The following is a 23,772-nucleotide window of genomic DNA, read 5'->3' as shown; positions in this document are numbered from 1 at the left end:
ATGTAGATTCATGGCTCGTACACCCGCAGTAGTGGCTTCGATTCCCACCGTCGCCTCTAGGAGTTTGTTTCACGCTCCATTCCTACCAAAAATGTAAATCAACAACGCATCATCGTGATCGTTCCCTGCCTAACATGGAAAACCTAAGATCGTTAAAAAATTCATTAAGTTGCGGCATTCAGGTCGGAAACTTTTGTGCAAAGACATGCATTTCCTGATAATCCGAGGGAAAAAGCAAACGTAATGGCATACAATTATAATAATTTTAGCATAACACTTCAAGTTCATTTTAGGCTCATTTTTCATTTTTAACTATTATATATTTTAATAAGATATAAAAAATTTAGAACTCAAATAACACGCGAGTTGAGAAAGACACAGTATGTAAGTAACCCTGTGCCGGTTCAACATGAGTTCACCGACTCACAGACCAATACCCATCATAAAAAAACAATGGTTATGAACAGGAAATATTTAACCCAGATGTTGTACACATTTCAAGTGATGTTTCAACTTGAAATGACTGATTCAGATATGAACAAATGTAGGAAGTGTAACAAAAAATTTAGTGGTTCAAACAACATTTGAGGAGCTAACGTTGAACAACAGTTGAATTGTGAGAATGCATTTATAGTACGATATAGCGGCGGCATGTTGTGGTCCTCAACTTTAATTCTCTGTTTAGAAGTTTGATGGTATCAGGCCACAAGTCAACCTTATGAATGATATTCAACTTACCCTGATATCATCAACCTCTTAAACAGAGTATTGAATGCACATCTTTAAATGTTTTAAGATGACTAGATAATACGTACTTGGAAAATTCTTCAAGCTGCTTCAATTTTTATTGGTACCTAGGGTTATGACCGTTGTAGAAATTTGAAAAATTCTTTACGTTGCTTCAATTTCTTATTGACATCTAGGGTTATGACCGTTGTGGAAACTTGGAAATTCTTTAAACTGCTTGAATTTTTTATTGACATCTAGAGCTATTACCGTGTGGTAACTTGGAAAATTCTTCAAGCTGATTCAATTTCTTATTTACATCTACGGACATGACCGTTGTGGAAGCTTGGAAAATTCTTCAAGCTGCTTCAATTTCTTATTGACATCTAGGGTTACTACCGCTGTGGTAACTTGGAAAATTCTTCAAATTGCTTCAATTTCTTATTGACATCTAGGGTTACTACCGTTGTGGTAACTTGGAAAATTCTTCAAGCTGCTTCAATTTCTTATTGGCATCTAGAGTTATGACCGTTGTGGTAACTTGGAAAATTCTTTAAACTGCTTCAATTTCTTATTGACATCTAGGGTTACTACCGTTGTGGTAACTTGGAAAATTCTTCAAATTGCTTCAATTTCATATGACATCTACGGTTATTACAGTAAACTACAGTTATAAGGTCATCATTTTATTGATAATAACCGTTATTTCTGACGTGTTCTTCACTTTTTCGACTTTGAACATGTCTCTAAATATTTTGAAAAATGAATATCCTAATATTTTATGGCAATTTCTTTAGGGTAGGTCTTTCTCAAGGAAGTTAGGGTTTCGACAAAACAATAGCGTGAGAATAAAAGCGTTACCATTATCCTCCTGTCCTTCCCCTGTCGCTGGCCGTAGACTTAAATATTTCAATATAACTGTTGTTTTTACAAAATGATTCCATAATCGAGTTGAGCGCCAGCTTTGAAAGCGCGGTATTGTGATTCGGATCAAATGAAAAAGATATGTATAAGTTCTTTGAGAATTCCTGTAAGGACATTAGGCGAGATTGCTTTGGACGCGGGTTGGCGACCCGCCCCTAAACCATCTCTCCGCTCCTAATTCTGTTAGGCCCTTTGTCGGAGGCAAATTGGAACCGGGGAAGCTAATCAAGCTCTAACTTTGAAAAGTTTTATGCATGCAAAACGTCTCCCTCTTCCTCGGTTAGCGAACGTTCTCATTAGCCCCGTATCTCGCAGGGCTTCTCCATTTACCGCTTTTGAACCCTCCCAGCAATTTTCCCTCAGTAAACGATGATCAAAGGAAAATTCGGCTGGAGAACGGTTTCTTTCTAATTAATTGACTGGGACAATTTGAACACGCCTATCATCTAACAATATTATAATTCATGTACCTATTTATATCACTGTAACAGTTTTCAGGAAGTCTCGTTGCTTTATAAAATTAAAAACATAACGGAACAATCCGTCAAAAAGTATAATCCTTAATTAAATAATTATAGAAAATTTATCCGGGTCACCTAGGTCTGGAGGACAACGAACAGGCGGTCGAGGAGACCAAGAATGGGATCGACTCAAATTTGTAAGCTAGTCAACGCTAAGACCTTATGAAGATATTAAAAGTATAACAATTTAATTCCTGCAGGTCGACAGAAACTCCAACTTTAGTCTTATTTTGTCGTAGTAGTTTTGTAGTTGGTTAGGGATGGTTAGGTATGGATTTTTTTTTTTAACAGATTTGTTAGTTTCTATGTTTCTTTCTTCAGGTTCATAACCCCGCAGACCAACAAATGTCATAGTGAAAATTATTTTTATAATTAATAACAATAGTAAAAGCGTTAAACTTACTTAAGCCGAAAATTACTTTAACCTTATGGTAAGAGATTTAGAGCAATATTATAAAAAAGGAAAATTAAGGCTTAAATAAATAACAGTTATGTAGAAGGGGGTAAGGAATGGGGAAGAATGAAAGTTTTTTTTTTAAACAGAAAAAGGGTTCAATGTGTAGAAGATATAAATTTTTAAAATATAGGTATAAATAAATAAAAAATAGGTATAAATTTTTGGGGACCCACACCAATCCTTCATTTAAGTTTAAATTAAATATTAAAGACAAAACTTCTGTGGCTAAATTTACAGTCTACATTGTTTACAAAAAAATAATATTGGACACTAATATTTCATTTGATAAAAAGATTAATGTATTGCAATATTGTGGATCATACGTTTGGGGATTCGAAAATTTGCAAGAAATTGAGAAGCTACAGAAATATTTCATTTAAAAAAAATTATTCTCTCTCCGGAAAAATACATCTGACTATGTTTTACATCACATAAATTACATTTAAAAAATACTAAATCAACCCGTAAACCAGTTGACAAATTTTCTGGAGAAAGTACTTTGTAATTACAAAACAAATAATATGGTGTAAAAATATATTAAGAGTTAGGCAGAAAATTTTATTTAAATTGATAATACGAGAAGTTTAGGGGCCGACTAGCAGCTGAGGTCAACGCCGATCCTCTGAGTGTTTTTAGGGAACCGTAGAGAAGATAAGTTTGCGAGACCTTCCATTGAAATGCCTGCCCAAACCATAGGTAGCACTACCACCTCCATATGTCCTCTTCGGAGTGAAAATGTTGCAGAAGGATACCAACAAAGAAGAGAGTGACTATTCAATGATTTATTTACACAATCAAATTGTAAACACAAGTGGAAGATTTTATCTGTGTTTTATCTACTTATAATCCATTAAAACGGACCAAATTATTGTAAGATAATCAATGGAAGATTGTCTAAGAGTTAATTATAAATATTAAGTGACCACATTTTTTTACTCTCCGTGTATATACAACAAAACAATCACTTATTATATAACTAACCTAACTGCGGGTCGATGGGGTACTCAGTATTCCGCCATAGGCCCTCTCACATTATACGTCCACGCTAATAAATACATTACTCTCAACACATGCTATGGACACAGAACTATATACAATAAATATCTCCGTGTCCTCCAAGAATTGGAACAGGGGACCCAAATACTCGCTGGGGTTCTTATGTACAATTCTCAAAACGGGAGACATTCCTAAGCGCTCTCTATATGGAACCAAGGAATTGAACCACATCGAGCAACCTTTCCCTACATGCCGGTTATGTCATGTTTTTGTGGAAGATATTTTAAATGTAATAATTATAGGAATGATAATGGTAATTTCTACATCAAATACTAGAAATAATGTTGCTACTAGAAAGAATTGAATTGAAAATGGTATACGGGGATGAGCATGTAGTTTCCGATCCTTATCATCGCTGTACCAAATTGGTAATGCAAGCGGATCTTGGCTTCTCGCCATGTTCATTGGTGTATCCGTATATCGGCCTAGTCAGGTCCTGTATTAATTATAAATCATATCTTAGCCTGGAGTCACTTACAAAATGATCGAAAAACTGCTAAACTACTGATTCATCACCCCGCAGATCCAAAGAGAAAATTTTACATGTTTTGCTTGATTAGGTAAACAATTATTTTGGACTAAATAAATTGTTTTAAAGTATAATAATTACTTGTTGTATCTATAAAACAGAGATTGTTGAACTAAAATAACTAAAATATACTTTGAATGAATAATAATTATATTATTAATGTATATTAATAAAATACACATCGGAATTAAGTGAATTTTATTTTGTAGTTGTGTCCAGCTAAAATCCTGTACCATCGAGCACCTTTCTCTGCGTACCGGACACATACGCTGATTGTGACGCAAAACTAAATGTCCCTGTACCAAACTCGCATGGCCTATCCTTAATTCTTCTACAAGTCAGATGCTCGTCCTACGATCGACCGTGGGAGAGCTTCACTTCTTTTAAATTTATTTTATTGCTGTACAAAAGGGTCAAGTGGCCCAAAACTGCACAGTCTGTAATATGTATAAACGGCCAACAGCCATGATTTTTTTAAAATATTTATTGATTTGTTCCTTTTGTAGTGTATATAATTAACAATAAAATTCATTCATTCATGATGCCTTATCTAAGTTTTATAACATATTTTGCAATAAAGTATTTATTGTTATTATTATTAATTTTTAAAGGCGTTTTAACTAACGGCTAAAGTCATTTCACGCCCTACATTTGAACTTAGTTAATTAATTTAACTTTTAAATCATTTAATCTTAGTTAGCTATATCCCTTCCAAGTGCTATAATGCTGACTACAAACTCATAAACTAATCTATCCTATTGCCATCCAAAGCTTTTACCCGTGTAGATGTGGATGTATTGGTCGGGGTGTAATATACTACGCCCTTTAAGAGCTATTGTATCCCCGGTTCTGTGCATATAGCACACCGGTGAGTCCTATTTCATCAAGGAATTTGTTTAGGAGGCCCGGTTTCAGTGAATCTCTTCTACAGTCACATTGCACATCCCAAAGCACTTCCGCCTGCGGGCAAGTGTAGCACCACAGTTTGTTAATAGGTGTGTTGGTGTATCCTGTGCCTCTTTGCAGAATTTACATGTGCCGTCTTGGATTATTGCAATCTCCTTTCTTCAATCTTTAAATGTACATTTAGCTTGCTGTGTACTGTTAAGAATCCTGTTAGGATTCGCAGTTTTTTCTTGCTTCCTTTGATACATTCTGGCCCTTTTTCCTTCAGAAGTTTGTTAGGAGTTTCTTGGATTGTTTGTGTCCAATGAATGAATTCCATTGTTCCTTCATTTTCTTTTTATCCTGCCTGTTAGTGTGGGTTTCATGTCATAAAGCCTCTTTCCTTGCAAGGGTGTGCTTTCTCGTTGCATTCTACTACATGTGTCCTGGGACCCAGTAGAGGCTGACTTTGTTCTGAGAACCAAGTTTAATTTGGTTTTGTAGTTCAACACCATCTTTGAACTAATGATATTTGAGCTTAGTACTTTGATGGCTGCTTGGCTATCTGACATGATAGCTATGTTCTTGTTTTTGTACCCTTTGTCAAGTTGAATTGAGTACATCTCTCGATTGCGTGGGCTTCAGCTTGGAAGATACGGGTGTGTTTTCCCTTGGGTTCTGAGTATTTTTTCCAGGACCGAATACCCATACCCCTGTACCTTCTTGTGTACTAGATCCATCCGTGTACCAAAAGATGGTTCCATTCTTAAAGGAGATGTATTCCTTTCGTTCTATTCTTTTTTGGTACCTAGATTTATTTGGAAGTTTTGATTAAATTCAAACATCCTGTCCATGTCGGCCCTTGGAGCCATGAGTATCGGATGGTCCTTCATTATTTTGTTGCTGTCTCTCCATTTTAATTTTATTCCTATTGGAGGTTTCTCTTTAATGATACAAATAATAGTTTTCTGTGTTGTCCTCATTATCATGCGGTGTAGAGGGATTAATCCCAGTATTTTTTCTATAGCAACCATGGGACATGTTCTCATTGCTCCCGTTATACAGATGCACGCAAGTCTGTACTTTTGCCAGTTCTTTTCTTTTTGTTACTTGTTCTGCTTTATCGACCAAGGCTATGGCTCCATATGTAAGAATAGGTCTTACCATCATGGTGTATACCCAAAGCAGGGTTTCCAGTCTACATCCTCAGTTTTCCCCCCTATTCTTCTGCACACCATCAAAGCTCACCATCAAAAGCTCGCCTTCATAATGGTGGAGCCGATGTGTTTCTAAATGTCAATGTTTTACCTAGTGTGACGCTCAGATATTTGACCTCTTTTTTTATTTCTATCACAGGGTTATTGAGTGTTATTTCCTCATGTGATCAAGTTTTCTTTTCCCTGTAAAAGCGTCTATGGTTGTTTTATTAGGGTTGATTTCTAGCCCTTCTTGGATTATATGAAAGAGTTTCCTTGAATTTTACCCTGGCGGTCAGGACTATGTTATCCGCATAGCCCTTTCGGTCCAGGGTTTCGATCTGTTAGGTTCCATAGAAGAGGTGTCACGAACCCTCCTTGAGGACATCCTTTGGTTGTGCTGACTTGTATAGTGTCTGTTCCTATATTTGTTTCAGCTGTTCTAGTTCTTAACATTTCTTCGATCCATCTAGATGTGGTCTGGTCTGCGTGTTTTTTCTCGAAGGAGACTTTTATGAATGCGTAAGATGCACTGTCGAAGGCTCCTTCAATGTTGAGGAACGCGCAGATTGCTGTTTCCCTTAGGTCACTAGTTAACTTGTACAGAGCAGTTTCTGTTGATCTTCCTGCTCTGTATGCACGTTGGCAGTGATGCAGTGGCTTATCTATCAGCGCTGTCATTCTTATTTGGTTGACTATCAGCTTTCAAGTGCTTTCACTAGAAAGGATGTTAGGCTGATTGGTCTGTAGGATTTGGGTAGCTTAGGGTCTCTTTTCCCTATTTTCGGTATGACTGGCTGTTTCTATATATTCGTGTTGGAAATATTATTTCCGCTCCTTTTTGTAGCAGGATGGGAAAAATCCCATGCGTTCCTAGCGCATTATACTGGCTGAAAATATTAATCACCCAGAGAATCTGTTTCTATTTCAGCAGTTTTCTTCCAATTTTCTTTCTTGGGTTTATAAGTGCTGCCTGTAAAATGTGTACTTAGAAGGAGCATTGCTTTTTATTTTGCATCTTCGGTATAGCTACCCTCTACATTCCTTAGGGTAATATACCTTTTAAAATACTTAATACGGAAGGCCAATGTAAAAATCCATTTTAAATTGTAAAATTTATTCCTGTTCTTTAATTAGAATTTCGAATTTTTGTTCCATAATTTAAAGATTTTCCATAGGCTTGTATGGCCAGTAATAATAATAATGTAGTCAGACTAGCAACAGTATCAGCATGAGTTTAGGTTTCATTTCATTATTTTTTTAATAGGAAACACTAATAAGTCTTTTGGTCTAATTTTTACATAATGTTTTAAGTACTTGCAACTTAACTCACCATTTCTCTTATGGTTGGATGACGACACGGATTAGGACATGTGATTTTTCCCGCGGTTTCTTATCGCACGAAGGTTTCAAGAGCTGTTATCAAACCTGTTGATTGCCAACTTGTTTTCAAACTTGCCTTTTGACAAATAATTGAGAAGACAAAGGTATGTGATATTTTTCCTACCACGGACGGATAAAATCCGCCGTAAATAGGATGACGGACGATAAAAGATTTTCCGTCGTCGCGTCAAATTTTCCCGTCTCGGAACGACTGCTGTCATGCAGGGTGCTGGAAGGGCTCCAGTTAATTGGCTGGAAGGACCAGCATATCTACATTTCAGTTTTGCCGGACGAGCAGGTCAACGGGACAGCTGGACCGTCTAATCCGTTATGCACTTTCGACGTGAGTTATAATAATAAAATAATTATAATTATATCAATTAATAATTATAATTAATAATATATAAATACTAATCAATTAATAATAAATTATTCTACGCCCAGCGGATTTATAGCTATTAGTTTCCAATGTTGTAAAAGAATTACAGCAAAACCTCTTGGCTTGGAAAAATAGAAATAATGTTAGCAAACCATGGTTAAGAAAGACGTCAGTCCCTGGTCCACAGAGAATGGTTCAAAAAGGGAAAAGACCATTCTGACAAGACTGTGCATAGGTCATACAAGAATAATGCACAGACACCTTCTAGCAGGGAAGCGACCAGGTAGGTGCCTTGTTATGCAAGGATGAAAGAACGGTTGAGCACCTCTTTAATTATTGATTATTTGGAGAGCTTTAATTATTGTTGAAAGCTTCACTCTTATTGGCATTATTTCGGAATATCATTGGACTGGTGCATAGTCTTGGGACATGGCAGTGGGCACAGATCACTGTTTTGGTACCTCAGGGCTATAGGAATTTTTAATTGTAATGTAGTATTTGTGATGTGTTTATGTAAATTTATTGGAATGACTGTAATGTATTAGCTGTTTTAACCCTGCCATAAGGAGTATTTGGGGTGAGTGTGTGTGATGTAAAAGTGTACGTGAGGGTAAAAGTAAGTTTTAAGAAAAATGGAGTGGGTTCCAACACGCCCCCAGGAATATCGAGGACTGAAGGTGAAAAGAATATGGTTGTATCGATGTTGATGTACATATATGTATTGTATGTTTTATGTCTATTCTGTAGCTGACAACCTGAAGTACAATGAGAGGCTTGCATTATAGTATATTGACGTATAAATATAAACCTAGATAATCAGTAACCAGATTGAGATGTTCAAATGGTAATAATAATGGTTTTATAAAAACAAAATTAAAGCTTGTTTCTGTTAAATTGAAGAATAAAAGCATTATGGTCATGGAGCACTCTTCCAAAAAGTGAAACACAGTCTCAACATAATAAAAATTGCAAGTTACCCCTATTCCACACAGCTGAATTTACACGTAAAACCTCACATCTCAGCTTAAATGCCCATCTTAGTTTATGCAAGGAAAGACCGTCAAAATTAGGCTTCTGGAAATCAAGGATAGATGAAGCTTCTAATTCCTTGTAAAGAGACAAGTGTGTAGATATTTAAACCCGTAATAAGCAATCTTCCCAATGCTAAAAGGCAATCTTGGAGAGGAGAGCTGAAAATGAACATGCCAATTACAGGCGTTTTCAATTGTATTTATTAGATAAAATTTTCCAATGAGTAAACCAATGGAAATTGAATATTTATTTCCACTGCTGTGATTCTTGGAAACCAAAGAAAGCATCATTTTAATTATGAAAGAGAAATGAAGTTTGAGTGTGTAAACAAGCATAAAGTCTGTTGCTGTTTTCAAATACTGAAATTAGTTGGGGATATCAGAGGGCAACATAAATAATTTACAAGTGAAGTAATGTTTCACTTTTTCTATTGCTTCAAACCTCTGATACCCCCAAATCTGGCAGCCAACACATCACCAGGCGAGAAGCAGCATTAAACACACTCAATTTTGCTTTAATAGGGACATATTCTTGTGCAATAATAGCGGACGAGGTTTTGTTATAGCCCTTTCCACTGCTGATGTCTTCCTTGATAAATATTTCAACCAAGAAAGTTGTGGGGTAAATATAACTCCTAAATATTTGTATTCCTTTACTACCTCTATACGTTCACCCTCTTGTAAAAGCAACCTGAGGTGCTAAGCCTACCCCCTTTCTGATTACAATAATTTTTGATTTTTGTAAATTAACTGACAGATTCCATTGTTCATGATAGCCATGAAAATTTTAATATTCCTCTTAAGCTCCAAAGAAGTCTCTGCTAAAATAACTATGTCATCCCCATATCTTAATATTTTAATAATTGTACAATTCATGCAAATTCCACATTCAAGAATCCGAGGAATGTCATCTAATATCAGCACTTCTAATAATGAGCTTAGCATGCAACCATGTGGCATACCAGATTGTACCTTAAAAAAACTTTGTTTTGTTAACTGTTCTACTTTATCAGCCCATGCTATTGCACTGTATGTGATGACGCTTTCTCCCTTTCTTTACTTCTTTACGGCTAACCTCCCATTGCATTCCAACACCTTAACATTCCCATACACCAATGACATGGCATTCCTCTCTACAAACATTGATCGTATTACTGCCCACAATCTCCAATGCTACCTTTATGTGCTTGAACACAGGTTTCGATTGGAGAATCAAGGTAAATAATCAAATATAATTTTCACTCTTAATCACAAAACTCTCCTACCTGTCTATGGCTCCCCAATTCCTTCAGTGAATAGTACATATCTTGGATTTTTTTGACAATAGAATTACCCAGAATCTACGACTAAAGTTAATGGACTGTAACCTGAAAGGTATGGCCATCTCTACCACGGGGTGACAGAAATGTTCCAGAATCCGGCCCTCTGTCACATTGGGAACGGATTCGTGGTGGCTTGTGGTGACGCCCCTGGCGGGAACTTAGACAGAGGCTGTCTTCTACCTGGGACCTTTCGTGAAGCTTGCGCATGGCCAATGTATTAAACCTGGTCCTCACGGGAGACGTTGCGACCGGACGACAGCATGTAAGCGTTGAGGACGTCATGATCATGCGACAGTCCCTCGAATGCGTAAGTAAGCGACTGGAAAAGGGTAGTGATATCGGCGGTTTCTGACAAGTATGCCTTGCATTGTTGTGCGTATGACCGGCGTGGTACCCTTGGGAAGCGAAGGATCGGACCACCTAGGCTAGACCTATGGCATCCCTCGATTACGTGCAGCAGGTGTAGGCTGAGCTCGATAAGAGACCTTTGTCCGTAGACAGTGCTCATCTAGGGGGTGGGTAGCAACCCCACTTTATAATCCGAAACGCTGTCGGGGTGTTCCCGAAAGTTTCTACGCTAGGGGAGCCTCTACACTCAGAGAGATAGAGTCGCCTTCTCCATCTAGGGAGTACACGAGGGGGGGGGATGGGCTGATGTATTTCGGCCCGTTAGCCCCTCGCGTGCGGTGTACGACCCGACGCACAATGCGGGCCCGACCATTCGGAGTGGACAAGCGGAGAGCGTGGCTACTGACCCTTAGGGGCCGGGACACCACTACACCAATGCTGCGGCGGTAACACTTTTCTGTCGTATGCAGAAGTGCGTCAGCTCTCATCTTGAGAATCAAAGCGTCCGATAAGGCCGAATAGGCTAGGTGCGGACGTTAAAGATCCTCTTGTCTTGTTGACGATGAGTAAATCGGGAACGCATGTAACCTGAAAGGACTATTTGACAAAAGATCTAAACTGACACATAAATAAATTTATTATATACTACACACTAATCGCCCCAATTTGGACCTTCATGCTTGAACTGTACAGGGCAGCCAAGTGTTCCAATCTTATCAAAATCCAATCCCTCCAGTTCATAATCCTTCACATAATAGTAGATGCTACATTCTAAGTCACCAATCATACTATCCATTTCGATCACAACATACCCTATGCAGCCCACTCCTGCTGCAATGACATTCAGTCTAAACTATCCTCTTGTGGCAGTCTATTAATTTGCGACCAGTTCAGTTCAACCCTTCTCTCCAACCCTCAAAGAAAACTGAAGCGCAGGTGACCTTATAACCATCTGATTGTGTAACTTCAGCAACAATGGGTCTGCTGTTGACCCACACCATAATGGCCAATGAATTGTGTAATAGTTCAAATCAATCATACCAGACAAGTAAATGTGCATAAAATATTCGGTATGCATACATGTATATGTGTGTCCTTGTTAAAAGCATAATTTTTGCTTGTTACGTTGTATGCAGTTGTAAAATTAAAAAAAAAAAATAGTGTGTGTCTTTTGCAGCAACTGGTGGCTTCAGGATGCATAAAGGGCCTGTTCTGTTTTGACAACATATGGCATGCTGTTGACAGCGAAGGAGTTCTATACAGCTTAAAAAAGGATAGAGTCCAGTAATTGTTTAAATTTTGTAATATCATACTTAAAGTTTAGTTGTGAAATTTTTCCATTAATCTGTAGGGTGATAAACTTATAACTTGGTCTTTTCCGATAATTGTCTGCCTATTCTTGTTGGTTTACCCAAGAAATGGAAACAAAACCCCCAAAGAACAAAACTGTTTGTTAGTTGTAGATGATATAATCACAAAGCTTAACATTTTATACCATAGAATGCTGATGACCTGGTAAAACTTATAAAGGGAAAATTTGATTGGCTTTCTCAAATAAGATGCATATACCTTAATATGTAGAAAGATGACGTGAGTAAGGGACTAGTTGGAAGTTTTTTCTTTATGTTTTAAGAAAGGGGAGCGACATGTGTCATTTTTTAGTTTTCTTTATCTCAGTTGCTATCGAGCTGTTAAAGAGAAGGAGGCCACTTTCATTTTTTTAGAATTCTTGCCTTCACTGAATCAATGTTCATGCTATTTTTAAAAGCAATAACCCTACAAATACAGCCCTAAAAAGAGAATTTTCAAATATATTGGCTTACGTTTGCTTAAGAATCAGTTACAAGAGAGAGCCAATATAAAAATCTTCCGAATGATATATCTTTGTTTCAATCAAGATAACGTAATGATCCCCAAAATGAAGACCTAGTCAAAATCGTATTGTTGGGCCATATCAAATGCAGAAGTCATCTTTAGCATGCTCAGAATGTAGACATTTGCCCTATAATTTTCATGTGCCTGCTGCAGGGTTAAACGTGGTATTTGTAAGGTGTTTTTTTTTAAATCTAGAAATCCAAAGGTTGTGACAGAACTTACTGCAAGACTAGTTATATAGGTCACAGTTGGGAAAAAGTTGGAATCATTGACCTCCCCCCCCAAAAAAAAAAATTAATTTAAAAAAATTGTTGCTGGTTCAGTCTAACCAGGGACATTTTAGGCTTTTCACCATCTTCAGTGAGATGTCAACCAAGCCAGCTACAATGATTGGAATGACCAAATTACATCTTTTTCATCTTACATACCTCGTCAAAAATTTCATTTAGAAAATCGTAACTTTATCCATTACTGCAAATAACAAATCCCCGACCTCCACATGCAGGCCAATTATTGCTTGTCAAATTTTAATGAACACACTCATTTTTAGAGATGATTATGACGATGATCTATTTGGAGATTCGCCCAAATACCTTTTGCACTGGGAACTTCAAACGATTCGTAAATTAATTGACAAAGGGGAGATCTTGGCATGTTGCCAGATCAATAATGGCATTGCGTTAGTTGTCCAAGAAGATAATAATGTTATATTAAAAGTACACTATCTAAATGATCAAAACGCTCAAAAAGAAGTTACAATACACAAGTACAATGGACCGTTGATTAAAAGACATCAGGTAAACATATTTTATTTTTAAATTTAATTCTTTTTTAACTCTAGAAAATTTTTTGCCAAAGGGTACTCATATTACTTTTATAGATGAAGAAAATGTGAGGGTTGACTTTTTAAGACATTGGCTTCCAGAGAACAGCTATGTTTCAGGAAGTGTTCTCATTATTACCCTCCCTGAGACGATCACCTGCTCACTTTTCCTAAATGGACATGTCTTAAAACCATATTTTTTCTTTAGCTGGCCATTTCAGGCAGTGCATATGGCTTGGACTAGTTTAACACTACAAGGTCAAGTTTTATTTTATTTGTTGTATTTATAATTGTATATGTAAGATTATCGATCCAGCCGATGAAGTTGGGCTCTGGGGGCTATCAACAACTAGGTCAGTTCATCCCCAAATGCAATCAGTTCCTAAATCCAAACCCATTCACTCACTCTTAAATACATTCTTTCCTATTCAATCAGTTTGGGTGATACTCTATATTCCCCCATCCCTTTATACCTATTACAAACTTTACACTTTTACATACACTTTTCACATTCACTCCACTAAATACATTCCCTCTAAAAACACACTAGGGCATAAAACTATCAGCTAACTAAACTATATACAATAAAACAACCTTGTTTCCTCCAAGAATTGTAACAGGGGACCCAGACAACAACTCATCCGCCTTTTCCTTACCCTGCAGACCTATGTGTCTGAGTACCTAGGCAACAACTATCGTTTTGCTGAGATGCATGTTAAAATCGATATTAAATCTATTAACGGTTAAAAAAATGATTCTTAATGTGTTAAATTATTTTATTTAGGTGGTGAATCTTCACGATATCTTGTTATTTCATTTGTTGGTGGAAGTATTGCTGCTTTGGGGCCATATGGAGAGCACACGTTGCATTACCCACTTAATAACGTCAAAAACGTTTACATCTTCAAAACGAATCTTTTCAGTACTAACTTCTGTGATTGTTACACAACCACCTTGTCTAAGAAGTGTGAAGGTGTTATGATCCCTATCAAAGGTGTAAACCATCATTTCTGTACAAAACATATTTAATTAACATTTTCTATTTAATAAGGTGCGGTTGGGTTTTGCAAAATACCAAATTCAAACAACATCCTTATTTCCACGAGGCATAGGGCACTTTACAACTTCAACCCCGCGATTAACAAGGAAGTGAAAAAATTTAAAATGCCCCACTTATCAATTTTCGACCAGCTGTTACAATCTGCTGAATATCTTGAACAACTCTCTGAAGATATTGGATGCCATGACAGATATATTAACGCGATGGCATACAGTGCAAATTGTCAAAATTTTAAATTTTATATAAGCGTTCAAACAGTTTCAAGTAAATACATAATTTTATAATTTGTAACTATTATCAAAATCATTACAAATGGTGTCTTAGTTGCAGGAAATTTACACACATTCAGAGTACTTATTGAGACAGAAACCCCAGGCATAAAGTTTCCAGCCACTGTCTGGCATTTGGCTTTATCTGTATCATCGTCCGACATAAACGAATCTTTGGTACAGGAACTTCAATCAGATTTTTCTAAAGAAAAGCCGCTTGAACAATTATGCAATGTATCAATTCATGGGAATGATCGTTTTTTGGAAATAGATGCCTCCCTCACATCATTTCTCTCTGCTGGAAAATACAGGCCAACAATTTATATTGGGAAGGTATATTTTACAAAAACAAAACCCTATAGTTACTACATTATTCTTTTCTTTAATTTATAATCTTTATTTTTAGAGGAATCTCAATATCACATATTTTTTACAGTCGGTATCGACAATTCCATTTCACAGGTTGCACTTGTCTAAAAATGTCAGTATAAAAGATTTTTTGAACTCATTGAAATCCAAGGAAAACACAGATTCCAAAGAACATCAGGAAGAACAAAATCAGAGCTTTTGTACAGTTCGAGTGCCAATTAAGAAGAGCAAGTTGAAATCAGAAATTTTGATACAATTAGTAAATAATTCAAAATCATTGTGGAGAGCAGCCGAGTGGGATTCAGTCGGTAAACTTAGCCATCCATAGTGTTTTCTCTATAGACCCATAATCTGGGCTATTCAATATATAATTAGTGAAGCATACAAATACAAAGTAATTATTGCTTGGATTACATGCCATGTCAGCATAGAAGTGAAGTTGTTATTTGTTTATTATACGGTGCAACACTGTAATTGTAACTGCAATCATCATAATTTTAATATTCAAATATTAGTTACAAATTTAATTCCAGTTTTTCCCCACCTTTTAGGCACTGCAAATCTCCTAGAGCTGGCAGTTGGTGGGAAAATCGCTTCTGTTGAGCTGAAAGACTCGTTTATTGAAATAAAATGCAATGAAATCCACATATGCTACCAATTGAAATTGGCCATAATACAACTCCTGTCTTTGAACCTCAAAGTTGAGGGGAATGAAACTGTTTTGATGGAAGTCGAGGTAAAAATTTATATCTTGTCATATGATAATTTTCATTTAATTCTTTCCATTGGGTGATTTGTAGAATATATTGAAAACATTGGAAATCCTTGAGTACCAAAAGGATGAAATCGATGTCCAATTGCTGAAGAAATTATTTATTAGGAAGAACACACTTATTTCCGATAAAGTCTTTCAAGTCGAAACTAAATTTTCTACTATTCAGAAAAAAAAACATGATTAAAAATGCAAATATGAAAAAAATACTAGTAATATCACACATTCTGAAATATTATAGTCGGAATCAAGAATATGACAAATTTTGCGTTGTATCATCAAACTATTGAATTTGAAAGTTAGTACTTTTCAGAAGAATAAAAAAGGCTTTTAGTAGTGAATCTTGAAAACAACCATTCTTATAAATGTCCTATGCATTTTGGAATTGAGATTTTTTAATTTATTTAAGATTTACTGTTAAAGAAAGTTTTTTTTTCACATATCATAGTTTGACATGGTAGCAACGAGATGTACACTGTAAAATAATGTAATTTTATTATTTTCAAAATGTAAATAATGAAAATAAAAACCATTATCTGCGTTTATTTGCTGTTGTTTATTATTTTTGTATTTTTTGTTTTAGCATATTTAAATCAGTTCACCCAATGAGGTTTACAACACTAAGTCCAAAGTTTACAAAATTTCTTTTTTCACTGTTACTAAGATAACTTTTTGCAGCTTTGCGAGTGGTACTTGTACCACGTACTTCTTCTTCGCAATTACAGAGAGATAAAGTTTTAATAATTAACTGTACTGAAGTAAACAACACCTTTAATTTGCTGTCTTGTATTTATTTGTATTGTATTTATTTATTTTTAAGTAAATACTTGCGATTGTTATAATTTTTTTTGTTTACTGGATATTTTTAATGAAAAATATAAGATAGCTAAATAAAAAATTAAATTGAGTAAAATAATTTTACCAAAAATTTGCTATGGAAACAATGAAGAAAATATTCAATTCAGTACGGAGTTTTTCCTCCTCTTGCATTGATCAATGCTTGCATTTGACATGGAATCGATTTTATGAAGTTTTGAATGTAGTGATTTGGAATATTTTCTTACTCCTCCAACAGTGCCATTCATAATTTCTGCAAATTATCTGGTGTCATTGGGTGACTTTTACCCTCTTTGACAATTTGTCCCAAAGGTGTTCGATAGGATTTAAGTCGGGATTAGATACCATCTACTTGTACCCTAACCATCTACTTGTAAGATGCTAATTTGTTAGCATGGGTGCATTTGGACGGGTTGGAGGGGGAGTATAGTTAGGTTAGGTTTAGAATAAGTTTCTTTTACTCCCCTATACATATATATATATATATATATATATATACATTTTAATATGATATTTATTGAATTAGGACCTTCAACACATGTTAGAGATGACTACTGAAGAACAAGCTGCATGATGCTACTGAAGACTGTTGTGTGATATATATATATATATATATATATATATATAGAAAGCAAAAGTAAGAAAGCAGAGGAGCATCGGACCTGATCTGTGATGTATACTGGTTAAAAAAAATTAATTTCAGGTTTTATAACAAAGTCAAACAGACAGTTTTGTTTTACCTTAAGCAAAAGAAAACTAATAATTACTACTAACTAAAAATAATAATAAATAAAAAGCTATTGATGTAAAATATTCAACATTCCACTTAATTAGTTAAAATGAACTAATAAACTATAATAATAAAATATCACAAAAGTTGAGTTATTATTTTAAGGCAAGACAAGAGAAACATCAAGCAAAGGAAAATCTGTCATTGCATGGTGTATAATGTATTAGTAGTAATAATCTAGAAGGCACTTTATATAATCTGTTCCTACTTCCTTACTGCAGATGGCGCAATGGAGACAGACCCAGTACCGGTTCAAGATGATATACAGCAATTTGTTTTAAAAGTAATTTAATATGTTACTAAAGCGCATTTAGTGTTTGATTCTCCCATAACATTCAACAAGTCTGCAGAAACCTTTGTAAGTTCTTTTCTATCATAGATAATGTATTTTCTTTGATTTTACCATACAATTATGAATACTAAATAGTTGCCATATTTTGCAACACACACAAACAACATAGAAATGATAAAGGTGGATGAGTATGTTGTTTAATCATTTTAAAATATAGTTCTTACTCACAGTTTGTTGTTTCCAATTTTCCGCATTTCAAGCTTAAAGTTCAGCATCAAGTTGAAAGAGTTTGAATGGTACAATCATGTCACTCGACATGAACTGAAGAGTGAACCCGCCGATCCTAGTCGATTAATTACCTTCGGGGCTCTGTCCAAACCCTTGATGATGTGTTGTATTAAGGATCGTTTTGGATACGATAATTCTCAATATGTAAAAATGAAATTCTTCTTGGAAAAAAAAGAAGAAGTAATTGGATAATTATTGGAGGCTAATTAACTAGTGGAGTGTTTGGAAGCGAACGGGCAGCAAACAGGACTAGACAAAGCAGGAAGGATTGTGGGATGGGAGCAGAGGAAGGTTACCTAGGTTAGGATTTTAGATTAGGGGCATTTGTGGAAAAAAAATATAATTTGCAATATTTGGCGTGAAAAAGTAATATTTGGATGGAATCATTGCTTTATTTGTACATAAAATTATATTCTTGATGTTATAAATAAAAAAACTCAAAACATCAATAGATTGTGAATACAGGAGAGTCCCAATGTTCCAAATCAACTGGAACCAAGCTCTCCTCAGATTAGTAAAAATTCGCATTAGCAAAACATGTCAAATACTTTTACTTTGAAAAATAAGCTGGAAGTTTTGAAATACTGGATGAGGGTAATCTAATCATTTTAATCCGCGGTTTCATTCTATCAGATGCTTTTTGGCTGCTGCCATCTTTATTGTTGTATAAGAATTTTCGTAAAAACCGAACTCTGAAGATGACGACAAACTTAAACGCACCTGACAGACCAAATTGTTCAGAAAGGACCAAATACACGTACACTTCGCAGCCTTTTCAATTCAACAGTTCATCATAAGTTTGGAAGGGGCAAAGCCAAAATAACCAACTATTGATACCTTTTAAACTTAACTATAAAAAAACAAAAACAACAGTTTGCCAACTGAATATTTTTCTGTCGACTAACTGATAACTATTCAGATTTGACGTACCTTCTGATTTTACGGATCCTCTGTAAATAACAAATAATTTATTTATAGATTCTCTAGAAAAAAAAGACGAAAAAATTGGCAGAAAGTTTGTAGTCAGCGTGTTAATTTATTATTTAACATATATATTTGTTATATATTTGATTTATATGCAGATAGGAACGATAACAGCATAAATTTAATAATCTGAAAGGCTTAATGCACCTTTAACATTGAACATATTAACATAATGTCCTTTAACATAATGTATTAATTTTTACATTTTGATTATTAGTTTAAAAAAAAAGATAGACAACAAAACACATCAAACTTCATCAAAGACTTTTAAAAATTTATTTAACCTCTTCCCTATCCTTTTTGGGTAGGTACTGCTTTTAACCTTGTATTCAGTGCTGTCATGGATAACTGCACCATGATTCAACTGGTATTCACACAGCTTTTTAAGAGGCTGGAGCAACGCATCTCTGTAATTTTGGTTTTCAAGTATGGACAAGGCTTCTGCAGCAGTTTCCAAAGTTGAAAGACATCCGTCTGTCGGTTGAGTCCGTATCACATACTCACTTTTGGTATGATGGGTCAATTTCACCTGGAAAATGTGTAACTGTTAAATTGAAAATGTTTCCAAATTTTGCTGTAATTACCTGTTTTATTTTATGAAGTAGGGGAGTGCTGTTGTACATGCCTTTTGCTTGAGGCCAAGTTCCATCAATTAAAATCAAGTTATAATATGATTCTATGTCATCAACTTTTGGAAGGCAATTGATATCAACTGAATCCTTGGAAGGGTACAGGAGAATTGTATTCGTGTCAGTAATTATATCTGCTAGACCTATATGCCTAAAAAAACAAATAAAATAAAAACAATATCATTTTGGATTTCAACCACCATTGAAAATTAAGTTTTTCATGTACTGTCTGTATCAAGTTTTGGTTTTGAAGAAAAAAAGCAATTTCAGTTGTTACTGCCAAGCTTTCAATAGGGCAAAACAATCTTAAATATGTATACAGTTAGACATTTTTAACTTTTTTACAGGCGATCTCAAATTTCGACTGACTCAGTCTTTGGCAACATTAGGACTGAGTCGGTCTTTAAGGAAATTTGAGATCACTTGTAAAAACTTGTAAAAAAAACTTAAATAATCATTGTCGATATATTTGAGATTATTTTGCCCTGATGATGACCTTAAGATAAGTCAAAAGCTTGGCAATAACATCTGAATTTGCTTTTTTCTTCAAGACCATACCTTGAACAAGAGTTTTTGTCAGTAAAGCTGGTCGATACTTCGATACTCAATTGAAAATTGTTTTAGTTCAATACAATTTAATATTTATGGCTTACTTAAGCTGGGGAAACTTTTTCCCCTTGTAGAGAAGGCACTTGCCCTCCTGCAGGCCTTTCATGAGCATTGGCGCAGTCCTGAGGCACCGCTTCTCTTCGGCAGGATGCTGTAGTATGACAACTCTGCATTTGGGGGAGAGCGGTGGCGAAGGGCACGAAGCGCACCAACATACAACGAAAGGTCTTCTGTCAAAATATCACAAGACAAAAATGATTAGGTGGAAAATAAAAAAAAATAGATTTTATTATTTTTACCTGCAGCCCGAACAGATGTCCCTCATTTCCGGAGGATCTGCTGGCAGATTGATCAGGTCTGACCATACCTGATCTTCCATTTGTGGCAAATCGTTTGAATATTTCATACTAATTATTTAAATAAAAAGAAACTAAAACAAAACATTGTTGTATAACAGTAGAATAACCTCCCAATTTACTAAGATTGTTACACTGCAACCTAGTTTTTCGCACTTGTACCAACAAATATTAAGCCAACTTTCATTGCAAATATAGTTATTTATAATTAATTATAAATTAATTAAAATAAATAGCATAAAATTAATTATATGCTGAGTAATTTGCCCGTTATAATTTTGTAAATGTCCTGTTGCTAAGGGTGAACTATTTTTGTTATAACTAAACATTTCTCTGCTCTCCTTAAATATGCTTCATATATAATTTAGTATCATTAATAATAAAAGTAATATTTATTGATATGATTATTTACAAAATAAAACAAAATATTACAAAGAAAACATTTCTTGCTTGAAATACTAATCCATTAGCAGAGTTACAATATAAAATTTCTGCTTTTTTTTATTTTCCGTTATAACAAATAAACTTTCCTTAATAAAAAAATATATATATATAAAAATGAAAAGAAGAACTTTTTAAATTAGTAAAATTATAAATCCCAGTTTCTGTTGTTTAAATATTCAATAATATATATGATATTATATGATAATTTACTTTTCTTAAAATATTTTATTCCATACTATTTTAAAATAAGGCATACCGGTATTTTTTTGTAGTGATACTGATCTTCAATTTAAGAAAGAATTTAATTCAATTTATTTCTATTCAATGTAACAAAAGAATAACTTTTTAAATTAGTTAAATTATAAATCCCAATTTCTGGTGTTTAAATATTCAATAATAATATATTAGTTCAGCATACGATTTACCAATTTACTTTTTATAAATATTTTATTCCATATGACTTTAAAATAGGGCATAATAGTGTCTTTTTGTACTGATACTGGTATCTTCAATTAAATGTTAGATAATTAAAAATTATGTCACAAATCTGAAAATTTTAAATTTAGCTTTTCACCTTGCTTTCATTATTAGCTTAACTACATTAAATGACCTGGAATTTAAGTAAGCAACATTCTAGAGAAAAGTCCGTTTCTAGATTTTATATCTTCATTTCGATTTTCCTCTAACCGTGTCCTGAAAGTCAGTTCATTTAAAATTTGTTCCCAGCTATTTACTAAATTTATATTTGTATCCAAGTTGCATAGTGCTTTCCGTTAATTAACCCAAATAATTTTTTTGTTTACATCTTATTTTTGGAAGCCTAAAATCAGCCGGTTTTAAGTTTCTTAATATAGACTCAAAGAAAAAATTAGACTCTTGTTATGTATATATTTTTTCTTTATATTATTTACAAAATACTTAATATATTTTAATGTAAACCAAATTAATCATAAATTCATTGTTCATTGTTATGATAACAAAAATTTATTTATGATGGATTGAAAGTCAATTAACCAAAACACCAGAAAATCATTTATTGATAGATTAAAATTAATTAAATAATTATTCAAAAATCGTGGGTTGCGGTCTGGTGTGACGTAGATTTTAGACAAACATTTTCTTTATCGTGCCAACGTTTTTATCTACATTGAAATCCTCTTCAGGGCCTGGGATTTACAACCATTGTTTAAATTTAACGAACACATGTAGGATGTGGAAAAAAGTGAATTTATACAATGCAAAAAAATATATTTTTTATATCCAATCAAAGTATTTTTACTCACTCAAAGTGTTTGTTTTCTGTGTAATTGTGCCATTCTTATGTATCGTGTTGAGAGTGCCAGTGAGATATTGCTGTTTTATGTTTATATACGTTGGATTTTGAAGGGGTGGGAAAGGAATTCGGTATAGAAAGATATTTTCATATGAGGAGTCGGCTTCTTTGAGGTGAAAGGATTAACAAATAAATCTGACATAATTTACAAAATCAAATGTTCAAATTGTTCGGCAACTTACATTGGTATCACATCCCAATATCTGGATAAGAGAGTAAAGCAACATATCTGTGATTGCAAAAAACCGAAGCAAAATTCTACAGCACTGGCTACTCACCATTTTGAACACAAGCACCATTTCGACTTCAACAATCCAAAAATATTACACAGAACAAAACAAACATAAACGTAACTTTTTAGAAATGGTTTACATCAACAGAGATAAACACAGCATTAATTACAGAACAGAGACATGTAAACTCAGTTGCAGCTATGCAATGGAATATTTAAATTTTTTTTTCTAAAGATCATGTCCGATGTTCCTCTGCTTTCTTATATATGAATAATTTTGACTTCAAAATTCAACTCCCAAACGTTTTTTCTCAATTTTGAGGTATTCTGTAATATATGTGGCTGCTGCAGATGTTTTGTAATATCAAACGAATTATTTATATTGCTTTACTTCAATCGATTATTGAAGAATTGTGATATCTTGGGCTAATCTCGTGTTTTTCTAACGAATATAAACTTTTTATTTAGGTCCAAAGAGAAATGTCATGATTTGTGAATTTTAAAAGCTCGTTTGAAATGAACTGTGCGGCAATAAACCGTCACTCCTGCCAAATCGACTTTTTCCAATTTAGGCTGAATGGTAAAAAACGGGCCTTATATTTACGTTGTTTGTTTTATTGCCTGTTGTTTTATTAGGCGAGAACACGACGTTTGCATGTTGCTGGATTTTAGCCCCCCTCGGAAGTACTTCGTCTCTCGACCTCTTTGAGCTGAAATTTTAATGAGACTCCCAACTTAGTTGAACAAGTTATGTTATGATCAAAACCCTTAGTAACGTGTTAAATTGTTAAGTAATGATATTGGAAACGTGGTGAAGATAAACAAGAAAAAATAACAAAAATGATAGTTTACGAAATCTATTTGCAAAAAATACAATCATCGCAAAAAGCCATTTGCTGGAGTTTACATTCTTCCTTTTTAAAGATTTTCCTAATAGCTCGGGGAAACTGCATAATTAGTCAAATTTTCACGTGGCACCATCAATTCAACAATACTTCCATCTTCCAAGCAGCCACCAATGAACATGTAGCGTTCCTCTGGTAATATTTAGGA

General features: G+C 34.5%; 2 protein-coding genes across 4 annotated transcripts; one reads left to right on the top strand and one right to left on the bottom strand.

Moving 5' to 3' along the window:
• The first annotated feature begins 7,699 nt into the window (after window positions 1-7,699).
• On the top strand, window positions 7,700-16,427 carry LOC106668650. 3 transcript variants are annotated; one of them, XM_024226839.1, is made up of 11 exons: window positions 7,941-8,020; window positions 8,122-8,900; window positions 11,935-12,041; window positions 13,183-13,429; window positions 13,491-13,713; window positions 14,240-14,449; window positions 14,507-14,779; window positions 14,840-15,117; window positions 15,191-15,461; window positions 15,705-15,889; window positions 15,954-16,426. In XM_024226839.1, exons 2-11 carry the CDS (start codon window positions 8,898-8,900, stop codon window positions 16,110-16,112), a joined length of 1,956 nt encoding a protein of 651 aa, XP_024082607.1. In that variant the 5' UTR covers window positions 7,941-8,020; window positions 8,122-8,897; the 3' UTR covers window positions 16,113-16,426. The 3 variants fall into 3 exon arrangements, with proteins under 3 accessions (XP_014253080.1, XP_014253079.1, XP_024082607.1); XM_014397594.2 differs by lacking the exon at window positions 8,122-8,900 and having other exon boundaries at window positions 7,700-8,020; window positions 14,240-14,428; window positions 15,954-16,427; XM_014397593.2 differs by lacking the exon at window positions 8,122-8,900 and having other exon boundaries at window positions 7,700-8,020.
• A 2,726-nt stretch (window positions 16,428-19,153) lies between these two features.
• Window positions 19,154-20,835, bottom strand: LOC106668582 (DTW domain-containing protein 2). Its single transcript, XM_014397478.2, has 4 exons — window positions 20,654-20,835; window positions 20,399-20,584; window positions 19,701-19,896; window positions 19,154-19,645 (listed from the first exon to the last, which is right to left on the bottom strand). The coding sequence occupies exons 1-4, from the start codon at window positions 20,758-20,760 to the stop codon at window positions 19,364-19,366; spliced, it is 771 nt and encodes a 256-aa protein (XP_014252964.1). The 5' UTR covers window positions 20,761-20,835; the 3' UTR covers window positions 19,154-19,363.
• Window positions 20,836-23,772: the final 2,937 nt, after the last annotated feature.

The sequence above is a fragment of the Cimex lectularius genome, unplaced genomic scaffold, assembly GCF_000648675.2.
Source record: "Cimex lectularius strain Harlan isolate CLEC.00 unplaced genomic scaffold, Clec_2.1 scaffold7, whole genome shotgun sequence".
NCBI classification, from domain to species: domain Eukaryota; kingdom Metazoa; phylum Arthropoda; class Insecta; order Hemiptera; family Cimicidae; genus Cimex; species Cimex lectularius.
The sequence above is the reverse complement of the archived record's forward strand: the minus strand, read 5'-3'. Positions and strand labels throughout refer to the sequence as shown.

Bases quoted from the DNA above. Each gene is read 5' to 3' on its own strand.
- LOC106668650 (XM_014397593.2), top strand. From the start codon at position 7,832: ATGACGGACGATAAAAGATTTTCCGTCGTCGCGTCAAATTTTCCCGTC. The intron at 8,021-11,934 runs GTGAGTTATAAT...TGTCTTTTGCAG, and splicing joins ATCCGTTATGCACTTTCGAC to CAACTGGTGGCTTCAGGATG. The intron at 12,042-13,182 runs GTAATTGTTTAA...ACTCATTTTTAG, and splicing joins TTAAAAAAGGATAGAGTCCA to AGATGATTATGACGATGATC.
- LOC106668582 (XM_014397478.2), bottom strand. From the start codon at position 20,760: ATGAAATATTCAAACGATTTGCCACAAATGGAAGATCAGGTATGGTCA. The intron at 20,585-20,653 runs GTAAAAATAATA...ATATTTTGACAG, and splicing joins GACATCTGTTCGGGCTGCAG to AAGACCTTTCGTTGTATGTT. The intron at 19,646-19,700 runs GTAATTACAGCA...CACATTTTCCAG, and splicing joins TACTTCATAAAATAAAACAG to GTGAAATTGACCCATCATAC.